We start from the raw sequence: 14,300 nt of genomic DNA on the forward strand, positions 1-14,300 counted from the left end.
TCTAGCCCTCACCTCCGTGTACGGAGAGCGCGAGGGGGGGGCCGCGTATCTCAACACGAGCGGCCTAAAAAGTCATTATTCCGCCATATGGCGCCGGGCTTGCTCACAATTGCCCCGAAGGAAGCCGAGGTGGCGCGTACGCCCCGACACATGTCATTCACGCGCGCACGCTCGGACCTAACAGATGGGAATGGCGGCGCATTGTGAGGGGAGCAGTGCAGCAATGTCTTCTCTTTATCCCCCGCGCTGACTCTTCTTGGCGGAGGAAACAAGAGGAGATTGTCTGACGCCACTCCCCACCCTCCATCGCTCTCTCACACACACACACACACACGTCGAATCAGTGGTCCGCCAAGAAAGAGAAAGAGTGGTGAAAAGAATTGGGGGTGTGCAAAAGGGGAAAGGAGAGAAAGGCCAAAGGGAAAGGGGGGGGCGGAGCCACAAGGAGTTCATGTTTGTGCTGGAGGCTTGAAAAGGAAAGATGAAGGATTAAAATGGTGTCCCTCAGTCTTAATTGTGTGCATCAGTAGTAGCATGTTGGAAGGAATTATGAACAGTTCAACATAGCAGGCAGTGTTAGCAACGAAACCTGCAGGCAAAACGAAACAAAAATGTCAGGAAAAGCCTACTAGAGCATCTGAGCTTCATTTGGGGCTGTTTTTTACGAGGGTGTACACACTTATGCAACCACATTATAGAAAAGTGTATAGAAATCGTAGGTTGATAATGTTAAAATAAGCTCTTTGTAAATCATTACAAGTCTTCTCATGTGACTTTATGTAAAGTATGAGAATGTTCAAATCTGCTAGCGCTCGTTAGCTTTAGCGCTAATTTTGGTTGTTTCCCCGCCCCCCCAGCTGTTAGCAAATCCGAATCCAGCGTGGCCCTGCTCCCGCTCACTATTGTGAATTTGGGAATGGCGACAGCTGCTCCCGGCCTGGCGCAGCGGTTTTTTCTTTTCCCGTCTTTTGTTGGCCCGCCCAGCAGGGGAACGAGTGTTCCCACTCTGAGGGCACTGGGAACGAGAATGTCAGCAACAGATGATCTGAACGCTACAAACACAAGAAGCTTTTCTTCATGTTGCATGTTGCTTTGTCTTTGAAGGGTCCGGCCATGTTGGAGCTGATGGAAGAGCGTGTGAAGAAGTCCGATATGCTGCTCCGAGTCGACCCGACGTTCCGCCATCATCCACCATCCAGAATCCGCATTCCGCACACTTGAACCCCCGAAGACCACAAAGCAAAGCAGAACACGTCCACGGCGGTCTCGTTCCCAAAAGTGGGAAAAGTGGACGCCGGCCAGTGCATGGGCCCGAACCCGAAGAACCCCTCTGGGAATTCCGCCTCAGTCCGACCGGGTCGGAGCGTTCCGAGGCGGCCTCCGTGTCCGACTTCAGTCGTCCGTCCTCCAGTCTGTTCAGCCGGAGCACCGACCTGGCCAGCGGCCGGAGCAGCATTGCATCGGGTTAGCATTAGCTTTAGCCTCCTTCATCACATCTGGGATGAATGTTTCTTCTGGTTGGTTTGGTGTGAGTCGTAAAAGTTCAACTCTTGATTCAAGTCCAAAAGTGTGATCATTGTACCAGTAGTGGTACGCAGGCTCCCTCTAGTGGTATGCCGAAGAATTACTGATTTAAATGTTCAAACTGCATAATGTTACAGTGGCTTGGCAGTTCAGCAGTATATGACTTTTATGTACAATGCATTTGCATTTCATCTTTTAGAAGTGTTTTTTTTTTTATATATAATTTTGTGTTTACCATTGTTGTGCAATACAGTTGAAGAAAAGCATTGGAGGGGGGGAAATTGCTCAGTCAAATAAGTGAAAAAAACGATCTCTATTTACAAGATTTAGCATCGGTATTGATATTTATGGTACTAGTTTTAAATTTATCTTCTCATTATGTTATGTTTACCTAGAGATAAAGATAATGTGTTTATCAATTTAGCATGTGCTAATCTTCTGATGTCTATTTTGCAGACGATAAGAAGCAGCCGTCATCTGCATTAGCAAACCTTCCCGAACGTCAACCAACACCTCGGAAGGCGGAAGCTGGCTTTCTTCCACTTAATGACGTCCCAACCGGACCTCATAATGTCCGCCGTCCTTCCAGTAAACACGAGGACACCATAGAAGGTCCCATTGATGATGTCCCACCATTGGACTCCCATCACGCATTGAGTCCCAGGTTAGCGTCGAGAAGAACCCCCTTTGCGGACCCCCGTCGCTGGCCCGTGCTGCCTCCCATTCCCCCCCTGAAAGGTGAGCATGGTTCTGAACCCTTACGTGATGTTTTACAAACCAGGCAAGTCAAGAATTCTCATAATACAGTACCGGTAATTGTCGTTACGTCCTCACTGGCTGGACGTCACCTTTAAGAAAAAGAAAGAGTCTCCGGTCATAAGCGAGCCCACTTTTCCGCGGGGCGCCCGTGATAAGCTGGTACCATTTAATTCGCCGTTCAAAGGTGCCCCCCCCCGGCATCATAAATCCACATGGGCTAGCCACAATAGAACCGTGGCCCGTCGTTTTCCCGCGCCGGCCAATTTACCATCGGTTGCCGCAATGAAGGCCGCTGACATCTGACTACTGCGGGAACTCGGTGAAAGGAGGCAAACAATGTGCAAGTTGTGTGTGGATTTTCTCCCTTTTTTTGTTCTGACTGTGGGGCGAGTGGTGTATGGGGGGGGGGTTGTATCGTCGCCCGCTGTTCTCTTCACGGCGAGTGTCACCGCTTCATTAATTTCAGCAGCAAAAGAATGGAGCTCAGTACAACAGCATGAGAGGCCATCTTTATCCGTAGATGCCGTCGAGCCGTTCCAATCAAAGTGCCCCCCCCCCACCCCCCAACATGGCCGACCAACGCTATGTGTATGAATGTGTTGACGTCATTTATGGCTCACCCTGAAATGGACAACAAACAAATAGTGAAAGTATGTAAATGATTCAATATATTATTAGTTTAATCCATAAATTAAACTTAGTCATTTTAGTAGTTTTTGTAGCACTTAATACTTTTTTTAAGGTTCTTAGCACTGATTTAGAATTAAGTTGTACGTGAATTTAGGACAATTTTTTTTTGATGCAAATGTTCGATTTTCCGGCATCACATACCTGTTTCTGATCAATCCAAATCACTCCACAAAGATGGCCGACTTACTCGTTTACTGCTGTATTCTGCTGCAGAAATGCTTTGTTTTGACAGCAGCATATCCATTTTAATAAAATAATACCAAATTAAATGGATTAACGGTAAAATGCCTTCTTGCTGCTAATTATGGTTTTTGTTTTTTGTGGACATTTCCGATTTTTTTTCTTGCTACACTGTACAAAGGGGAATGCAATTTTTTTTTAAAAATATATATAATACCAAACAAGATGGAGTTGTTAATTTATCACATGGGTTTATAAAAAATAGTATGTACATTTCAGTACAGTTTTGACTATTTTCCATCATTGCAGGACTGCACAAAGATGGCCGACAAATGCAGTAAATGCCATCATTTTGCCACAGAGATGCTATAGATTGCAAAAACAAAAAATCCTAAAAGAAAAATAATTGTTTTTTATTTTTGAAGGTTCAAAATCCTACTAAATTCTATTGAACAGGCAATTTTTTTCCTTCATTTTTTTAAATACATTTAAACTGAACTTACATGAAAGTGACAAAGCAGCAATGTAAATGCGATCATTTAGCCACAGAAATGTAAGATGTTTTTCATTATTAGGTTTTAAATAACTACGATTTTATGACTTAAAATACATAAATAAAAATTCAGTGTATTTTGTACCAAATTGTGCTCAATTAAATTCCACTCCCAACAAGCTAAATGGAGTTTTGTTGAGCTAACTTTCTGACGTCCACAGTGTTGTTGTGATACCGTGAGATCAGATCAGGAAGTGGCGCTAAGCTGCACACTTTTGTATTATTGAGGGCTTAAAGGCAAAGGTGAGACTTTTGAGCCCCCCGAGCATTGAGCAGTGGAGCGAAGCATGCTCGCCACCTGAGGGCCTCTTCACTCACGGAGGTCCGACCGTTTGGAGGGCAGCGGATTTAACTAAACCCGAGAAGGCTTCCAGGTCCAGATCGAGGCTACGATAGTGACACGTTAGATGGCGTCCTCGGGGGGAGAATCTTTGCAATTTCACCCCAAACTTCTTTCTTTTTTTTTTTTTCTTTTTTTTTTTTCTTTTTTTTTTACGGGAGAGCTCAGTATTGTTCATTCGATTTGACATCATCATTGCTCTCCTTTTTTTTTTTTTTTTTTAAATCCAACAAATCAATTAAAAAAAATTTAATAAATGTTTTTTTTTTTTAATTTTTTTTTTTAAATACATATACATATATATATACACATATACACACATATATATATATATATATATATACCCTTTTTTTTGTATGTGGGTGTGAATGTGTATGTGCGTGTGTGTGTGTGTGCGTGCGTGCGTGCGAGCGTGTGTGTATTCATCAGTTCACCTAAAGCCCATTAAAAAAAAATCCCATACTAATAATATAATATAATATAATAATAAATTGCCAGATGCAGAAACATCAATGTAAGTTATCACGATGTAGTGGCTCTCGCTAACAGACAGAATTAAGTAACCGGAATTAGGTTAAAAAATTCTATATACGTAGACCATGTTTCTATAAATTTTGATATTTGGTTTTTATTTGAGGCAGATATTTTTTCCATTAAAATGTGATTTATGAGGAGGTTAGACCATTGGTCGATATTCAGAGTTTGTTTATTTTTCCAGTTAACAAGAATTGTTTTTTTAGCGATAGTAAGGGCTACAAGTGTAGATTGAAATTGTTTATGTGGTAAGTCAGTTGTTGTTAGGTCACCTAGCAAACACAAGTTTGGAGATAAAGGTATCCTACGGTCCAAAATAGCGGAAAGTTTTTCTAAGACTTTAGTCCAGAAATACATAACCGGAGTACATAACCATAAAGCATGAACATAAGTGTCTGTAGTGTTTTGTAAGCATTGGAGACAAATGTCGGAGTCTGAGAGTCCCATTTTCTTCATCATATATTGAGTAATGTATGTTCTGTGAATAATTTTATATTGGATAAGTTGTAAATTTGTGTGTTTTGTCATTTTAAATGCGTTTTCACAAACTCTAATCCAAAAGTCAGGTTCCGGTGCTATAGACAAGTCTGTCTCCCATTTCGAGATGGGTAAAGACATTTTATCAGTATATGAAAGTAACTTATATATTTTTGAAAGTTTTTTTGTTGTTGTCGGAGAAAGCTTGTTAATAGAACTTAGAACTTCTTTCTTAAATGATTTCCTTCCCCTCCACAAAGATGGATGACAAACAAAGAAATACCAGATTTTGTACTAACATAATGGATTTTGATTTTTAGTCACTTTGCTACTAAGTACGGTGATTTTTTTTTTCTTTCTTTTTTTCACAAAATCCGACAAAATTCTGATGAAAGCCAGTTTTAACTGTTCCTTGTTATTTTCTCAACAAAAATGGCAGATTTTGTCATCTTTGCTTGCCATTTTTTTCAAAATCTCCATGTTTGCAGGACGCGGCGACTCACCGACGGCATCGCCAGACTCAAACACGCAACCCAGCGACGCTCACTCGGACCCGTTTGACGAACTGGACGCCATTGCCCCCTCGTCGCTTTCTTCAGGCCGAGCGTCCGACTCGGTGTGTAGCGGAGATTCGCCTGGCCGGGGTATGCAAAAAAAAATAAAAAATAATGGATTTGAGAGAATGTTTTTAATTGTGGCATATTTTAAACATTTATATCCAAACCATCAATCAATGCAGTCCTTTTTTTCTGTGTTGCTTAACTCTTTGACTGCCAGACGTTTTCAGAAAAGGGATGCCGTGGGTGCCAGCCGATTTTAAGCATTTTGACTGATCTTTCAAGGTCCATAGAAAATTATGTGTTTGGACTATGGAAACACACATACTGCCAAAACAAGATTGGACTCTCATCTACCATCAAAAAAAAAAAGTTTGTTTCTACCTTATTCCGTTTTTGACTTGGAAAGAAGAAAATGGTTAGTTTCACCTGTTTTGAAAAAAAAAACGTCTTTTAACGTCTTTGGCACTCCTCCATAGGATTTTACGAAACGTTATTTAACGTTTTTGGCAGTCAAAGAGTTAATTTTCCATAATTTGATGTATTTTTGCTGCCACCTGCTGGCGTTTTTTTGGAATCACTACCATTGTTTTAAGCGTCCGCTTCAGGTCAGAGGCCGCATCAAAGCCTTCTGTATGCTCTAGCATAAAAAAAAACATGGCAATATTTAAATTTTGGGGAGCAAATGAGTTTTAATGTTGTGGATGATTTGGCTAGCGAACCCTTTATTCATCTTATCACCAAATTACCAAACTGATTCAGTACATTTTTTTTTTTTTTCATTATAAACATCCCAAAAGGGAAGATTTTTTTTCTAGTTTTTAACAATATACTGTAGTGGATTATAACATTCATTCAAAACTAACTAACTAACTAACCCAACTGCAATTTTCAATTTTGTGACAAATTCGTACTGCTGTAAATTCTAGTTAAAAAAAAATAAAAAAAAGTGTTTTGTTTGTTTGTTTGTTTTTTACACAAATCTAAATTGTGTGTAGAATTTGGAGGGAAATAATTACTTTCATGGAATATTTTTTTTGCAAATTTCCTAAAACTAAAATAATAATATAATTTTTTTCTTCTTACAGTACAGTAATTGTTGAATTTTCTTACATTTCACACTTTTTTATTATTATTCATTTTGTGATGTTACACCGACAAGATTTGTGTGCATGCTATTTCTTTAATTTTGTTTTTACTTATATGTTAAATATACAATGATTAAAAAAATAATAATTTCCACACTGTCATTGTTCGGGGTTTTGTGTAAAAAAATGAACATTCACTTTCTATGTTATACATTTTGACACATTTTATGTTAGGCTGCAACAAAACAAAATGTAAAAAAATGAAGTGGGTAAGGTTTCACAGTGCTTCACTTTTCAAGCCTTTTGGATAATTTTAAGGATTAAAATAATAGTTAATGCGGTTACAGAACAAAATGTGGAAAAAGTGAAGCGCCGTCACGTTTGTTTGGCGCTCATCAAATGGGTGGAGTCAAAACTGCATCATAGCAATAATGACATTGTTGATGCATTTGTTTTTCTTTTTGCTATCGTTTTTCCATTCAGTTAATGTCTCAATTAGCCACGGCTTCCCTTCCTCAGATGAGGACCAAATACTCTAAGTGACTTTCCGTGTCCGCCCAAAGTGCACAAAGCCACTTGCATGTCTTTTATCGTGTGTGTGTGTGTGTGTGTGTGTGCGCGTGTGTGCGCGTGTGCATGCGTGTTTGTGTCCAAATGAAGACTTCCCTCCTGGCTAATCCCCGACAAGGTGTTTAACCTGCTTGCTTGTCACAACCTCTGTCTGAACCCCCCGACCTTTGACCCCCCCAGGCTGTGGAAGGATCAGGGTGGGCCACAGCCACAGAAAACCATAGTGCCATACAATCAACTCAGGGGGGCCCTAAATCCTAACCCCCCACACACACACACACACACACACGCACATGAAAATACAATCAAGTCAAGTCAAATCAAAATAAATCTTCAGTGTAGTTCATTATATCATGTTTTAGTTTCATTACAAAATGGATTAAATCAATTTTTTGACAACAACAAAAATCTACACATACACATTGACGGAACATAAAAAATCATTTTTTTCCATTTTTTATTTATGACAAAAAAAAAAAAAAAGTTATTGCATTTGTGGGTAAATGTATTGATTGAGTTCAATGTTTTGGGTGCAAGTGAGAGTGGGGGGTGGGGGGGGGTGGTTAGCCCCCAGATTAGCGCATGGTGTCCTCCCAGTCTTTTTGGACACTTTTTGGCTAATGATGAAGCGGCCGCAAGTGTGGCCGTCCGTTATCCCGCCGGGATTTCCTTTCTCAAAGTCCGCAAAGCTTTTCCCATCGCCACGTAACAAATGACTCTTGGACTGTCTCTGCGGGGGGGGGGGGCTTCCCGCATACTTTTTTTGCACGCCACCACGGCAGACTGGATTGAGTGCGCGTGTGAGTGCGCATACAGGTGTTTATGAACGAGGGAGTGTGTGTGTTTGTGTGCGAGTATTCTGGGTGTTTGTGTGTGGAATTCCACCTCCACACCCGTCTGACGTGGGTCGGAGATGGATTTGCATGGGCACCCGGCCACGCTGTCACTAATCCACTTCTAATTGGGTGTGACCGCGTGCGCGTGTTGTATGTAATTTCCCAATTCCAGTTAAATGAACGTTCATTTCTATATCACCACATTAAATAATTGCGTAGGTTGAAAGGTTTATTTTATTCTATTTTATTCCTCGCACTTTGTTGACGTGCCTTCCGCATTTTTCAGCAGATTCTCACCATTCCAACTTCAACATGTTGTAAAAAATTCAGTCTGCTTGCATTTTCCTCACTCCCCAAAATCCCCCCCCCCCCCAAAAAAAAATTCTACATATTTCAACCAAAATATCAACATTAATTCCTAATGGCACATTCAACATTACACATTTTTATTATTCCCATGAAATTCAAAACATTCAGCTCATTCAAGTCACCTTAGGAAGGATTGTCAAGATTGCAAAAATTCCCACTTAGCACGCAGATCACATTTTTTTACTGTAGTATTGCATTTCTAAATTTTCACCCAAAAATTTCACAAATTCATATATTCTGCATTGATCACTTCCCCCCCCCCCCCACCTTCATTCACTGATTCACACCATTCCAATTTCAACACATTCCAAAAACTCATGCTATTCGGGGCTATTTTTTTTTTTTTCATTCCTAAAATTCACATTTTGCCCCCCAAAACTCAACATTTTTCCACCCAAAATCCACTATTCATTCAACTTTACAAATTCAAATCATTCGTTGGTATTTGAAATGGAAATCTTTCAGCTCATTCGATTCACCTTGGGAACGCTTTTCAACATTAAAAACAATTTCCACTTACACATTTTCACTACTGCCAAAAACGTTAAATAACGTTTAGTAAAATCCTATGGAGGAGTGCCAAAGACGTTAAAAGACGTTTTTTTCAAAACAGAGGTGAAACTAACCATTTTCTATTGTTGATTACTGAAAAACGGAATAAGGTAGAAACAAACTTTTTTTTCTGATGAAAGATGAGAGTCCAATCTTTCATTTGGTAGTATGTGTGTTTCCATAGTCCAAACACATAATTGTCTGTGGACCTTGAAAGATCAGTCAAAAATGCTTAAATCGGCTGGCACCCACGGCATCCCTTTTCTGAAAACGTCTGGCAGTCAAAGAGTTAAAATACCCACACAAAAAAAATCGAAACTTTTTTTTTTTTAACCTATTTAAATCAGCATTTTTCTTCAAAATTTCAAAATAAAAGTCGCAAATTGAAATGTATTGACCGATTCAAACCTCCCTGACTTCCATTCCAAGTCACTGTATGTCACAGTCCACATCATTCAATAGAATCAATCAATAAATCAATCAAATAGAATCTTCCCTCCTTTTGTGATTCAAATCAACAAATGTTTCTTTTGATTTTGTTGTGCTTTTTTTTTCTTTCTTCCAGAAGTGTCGTTGTGCGCGGGCATGTCAACATTGACGGTGGGTTGCCAGTCGAGGAATTTGGGCTCGCTGTCGCGGGTGCGGCTGCTGCTGCTGCAGCAGCGCACCTCGCCGGAGAGCACGCCGGAGAGCACGCCGGGTGGCGGCGAGGGCGACCGCTTCCTCCCCGACGTATGGACCCCCCACCGTGATGACACGGTGGCCTTACAAGGTATTGCGTCACCTTGCAGTTTTTAGTTAACTTCTATAGTTTATGTACATTATTATTATTAGATTACAGTTGTACATTTTAACTTCATATTTTATTGCTTCTGCAATGACTACATAAGATGTGATTACAAGAAATGTGTTTTTTCATGTTATGAGTTTAAATTTGTTGTGTATGTATTTATTGTATATCTTATGATTCATTCTGTTTTATTTACTAAATACTTAGTTTTTGTTGATTCATGTTAACTAATATTATAAAATAATTTACTTATTTATGTAATCTATATACAGTGATTATGATAGTTATAACTGATAGTAGATTTTTTATTTTTTTATTTTGGAAACATTTTTATTTTGTAATTGATTTTTTTCTCATTTATATTAGTTTTTACATTTGACTTTACATCATTATTATGAGTTACAGTATTTAGTTATATGTCGTATTATATATATATTTTTTTTATAATTATTAGTACATATACAAATACAATGCATAAATACAAGTACAAGATTTATTTTTACTTATTGTATTTTTGTTTGTTGTGTTATGCATATTTATGATAGACTTTATTATATTATATAATGGATTAGTTTGATATTTAAAAAAAAATCTATTATTGCTCTTCTATTTCTCATTTATTTACTATTATAATTGTTTTAAAATTATTATTCAGATATATATTTTATATTTGTGTTATGTATATTATTTATATCATTATTTTTTGTATTAGACGAATAATGCATTTAAAAAAAATCTTTATTATCGTTATCAATGAACTGTTTTATGATTGACTTTTCAGTTATTTATGATTATGCAAAGAAGCAGCCGAAGCGGGCGCCAAAGTACAAACATTCTACCTTCAAAGTCTGCTTTTGTTTGTTTATGAAAATATGGACTTGTGCGTCAAAGGACATATTTTACAGTCGTCTGCATCAATCTCGGCCAGATGTGGCACTTTTTTGACAGTTTAGGCGAGATGTCTTGATAAGCAGGCAGGTGCGTGTACGTGCGTGTGTGTTTTGTCGTCGCGAGGACGCGTTGGCTTTATTGGCGGCAAGCGTCTCAAATGTACGACCCCCTCCTCCCCAGGCTTAACCGCTTCCTCCAATATCCGCGCGGCAAATTCATAAAGATCAAACCGCTGGAGTCGATCATTAACCCCGGAAAGTCCGACACAGATAAGCAGCTCGCGCGTCTGCTAGATAAATTTTATGGGCTTGTCAAAAGCCCATAAAGACGCTCGGCGGGGTTGAGTGTGCGTTCCGGCACAACGGGGGGGCGCTACGAGCCTGAACTGGAACATTCAACATTCTAGCCAATCAGAAGCCAGGAGGAAAGACAGTTGCTGTCAAACTAAATATAAAACAAAGTGAATAATACGTTTTATATTTAAAAAAAAAAAAAAAAAACATAAAATATGACAATGCTAACTGTCACATATTCTTTATCCTCAGCGAAGAACAATGAAGGAGCTGATCAGTGTCCATTGAGTTGAAAGAAAAAATGTGCCCAAAACCGTTTCATTCTCCACATTTTATTTAACGATGTCATTATTGTTGTTATCAATGGGATGCCGAGGGTCAACTTCCCAGCATGCTTTGCGGTATTTTACTAATTATTTGAAATCATCTCAATTTCAAAGAGGGGAATCCATGTTAGGTGGTTTGAAGGTCCTCCCCCCGTCCTTGCCGACAAAATGCCGCAATACACACACCAGACGCGACTTCTCCTATTTGTATGAATGTTGACAATGAGCTTGTCGTCGTCGTCGTCTCCCCCCCCCCCCCCCCCCGTCCTAAGAACAATGTTTGCACCTGGCACGCTCCCGCAGACAGGTGCTCGTCTTTGACGGCCACTATTTGCTCACAGATTACACTCGGCATCAGCCCGGTGTGCTGCCTTACTCCTATCTGTGCACATAGACTCCATTACAAAAGATAAGTGAGTGTGCGTGCGTGTGCCAGAGGCAAGCGTTTATGTACACACACACACACAAACACACAAACACACACACACACACACACACACACAGAAAAATGACTTCCCGTGATCTTAGCTGCATTCATGTTGTCACCCTTCGTCAGGTCCAATGGAGACTACTGACTTATGGTGGAAGGTCCCGGAAGATGACAGTTCGGTGAGTAACCAAACCCCTCGCCCCCATGATAACCTGTATGTTGCCCAATAGAAATCAACTCAATGATTCAAAATGATCAAAAAAGTAAACCAAAAAAAAAAAAAGATGTCCATGGCACACACAACTGAGATGTGATAAAAAAACTGCTATACTGCCAACTCATTTTGCCAGTTATTCATGCAAACTTACTCCCTGCACAATTGAAATCAGATGAGTCACTCGGAATAATCCAGAGAGAGAAAAAAATTAAACGGCATGCGCCAATAAAATAAAATAGCTCCTCTTGCCAGTTATTTATGCAAACTGGCACCTTGTACAATAGAAATCAACAGAAAGACTAGAAATAACCCACAGTCCCCAAAAATCTAAACGGCACACTCGCTGTCTCATTGACTGTATCATATGATTAACTGCTCTCGCCAGTTTTTCATGATAAATGACACTTTGCACAATGGAAATCAGCAGAGGCATTAGAAATGATCCAAAGAGTGAACACAAACGAGAGCATGCTCGGTGTCTCATCGCATGCGTCGTGATTAATACAACAGCTCCTCTCGCCAGTTATTTATGATAACTGGCACCTCACACAGTAGAAATCAACAAAATAACTAGAAATAATCCACAGACTCAAATCGAAACAGCACATTCGATGTCACATTGAATGTGTCATGTGAGCAATGCAATGACTCCCCTCGAAGGTTATTCATGAGAACTTGAAACTTGCGCAATAGAAATCAACCGAACCACTAGAAATAGTGAACCAAAAAAATATTTAAACAACACATTGTCACACTGAATGTGTCATTTAATTAATATGATTGTTTGCTCTCGCCAGTTATCTGCCTTGCACAATAGAAATCAACAGAACAATTAGAAATAATCCATTCCCCCCCCCCAAAAAATCTAAACAGTGTCACACCGAATGTGTCACATGATTTTCTTGTGATCAGTGCTCTTGCCAGCAATTCAAAATGCCTGACACCGTTCACATTAGAAATCAACAGAGTGATTAGAAATAAAGTAAAGTATAATAATCATTACAATTATATGATTATACTTGAATAAGACTTTATTAGTCCTGCAATGAAAATTCATTAAAAAAAAAAAATACAGTTTTTTACTATACTGTCTGTATTTGTGATTTTCACCTTATTAGTATTTTTTTTATTTTTTTTTTTCAGGGAAATGCAAGATGTGCACAATTTGGTTGGAATTTGTTTTACTGTAGCCTTTGTGGAGGTCTGGAAATTAAACTAAACTACGCTAAGCTTGGCTAGACTAAGTAGCCTTTGACAGTTTCTACCCAAAACAAATGTCAACATTTCCGAATGGTTTTGACCGTAGTGTCAATCTTCATTTGAAGTGATCCTCGTGACTTAAGCGTCCATCCTTCCAGGACTGGTCCATGGGAGGTTCCAGGTCTCCTTCATCACGCCTCACAAACCCAAGTCCGTCACGTGGCCGCTTGTCATGCAGGCCCTCGCCCGAACAAGGTTAGCGTACCGCTTTCAATCAGAAATTCATCAAGGCGAGTCGCTCTGGTTGGCGAGCGTTGCGTTGCGATCGGCTAAAGGCTCTCCTCGGCGCCCGCGGGCGGCCGCCTAATTGGCGCCATTGTGTCCCTTGCGCGTCGTCGGCAGGTTTAGCTGTCATTCTCCTCCGGTACACTTAAGCCGTCCTAATCCTTGCTGCGGCCGGCTGGCCCCCGCCGTCGTATATCGTCTTCACCTGTGTACGTGCCTTTTTGTCCAAGCGAAGGAAAAAAGGTCAGGGGCGCCGCGCTTCCTCCCACGCTGGCCCATCTGTCTCTCGCGCCTTCTTCGTCAAGGAGTTCCTTTCTGCAGTACAATAAAAAAAATATATATATATACTACGGTTGCAGCAGGACTCCAAAGACACAAAAAAATGTTACCCAAGTTCTGACTCGAACAAAGAAGAAAGATCGTAATTCTCCAATGATTTTACAAAACAAAATTTTTACGAGTGGTTAGATTATGGATGACCAGAGTCTCTATAGACTCACCAAAATGATGCTACCCGAGTTCTGACTAGATGAAGGAAGAGAGAAGCATTTTTCTTCAATGACCCCCCCACCCCCCACCCCCCCTCATACAACATTGTATTAGTGGTGTGTTTATGGTTAACCAGACTCTCCTGTTGGTCCAAAATGCTGCTGCCCGAGTTCTGACTAGAACAAGGAAGAAGATCATATTTCTTCATTGATCTTACAAAAAAAAAATTGTATTAGTGGTCAGATTTTGGATAACCAAATCCTCTATAGACTCTCCAGTTGGTCCAAAATGCTGCCGTCCGAGTTCTGACTAGATCAAGGAAAAAGAGATCACATTTGTTCAATGAGTTT

At 39.9% G+C, this 14,300-nt stretch overlaps 1 protein-coding gene across 1 annotated transcript in view; it reads left to right on the forward strand.

The window, feature by feature from the left end:
* LOC144034662 (uncharacterized) overlaps positions 1 to 14,300 on the forward strand; it is a 46,574-nt gene that overhangs the window by 8,870 nt on the left and 23,404 nt on the right. Inside the window, exons 4-9 of the mRNA XM_077543591.1 lie at positions 1,105 to 1,464; positions 1,981 to 2,262; positions 5,546 to 5,701; positions 9,595 to 9,801; positions 11,886 to 11,938; positions 13,335 to 13,431. Coding sequence (XP_077399717.1) covers positions 1,105 to 1,464; positions 1,981 to 2,262; positions 5,546 to 5,701; positions 9,595 to 9,801; positions 11,886 to 11,938; positions 13,335 to 13,431 — 1,155 coding nt within the window. The remainder of the gene's footprint in view (positions 1 to 1,104; positions 1,465 to 1,980; positions 2,263 to 5,545; positions 5,702 to 9,594; positions 9,802 to 11,885; positions 11,939 to 13,334; positions 13,432 to 14,300) is intronic.

This window comes from Vanacampus margaritifer, chromosome 15 (genome assembly GCF_051991255.1).
Source record: "Vanacampus margaritifer isolate UIUO_Vmar chromosome 15, RoL_Vmar_1.0, whole genome shotgun sequence".
Taxonomy (NCBI): Eukaryota; Metazoa; Chordata; class Actinopteri; order Syngnathiformes; family Syngnathidae; genus Vanacampus; species Vanacampus margaritifer.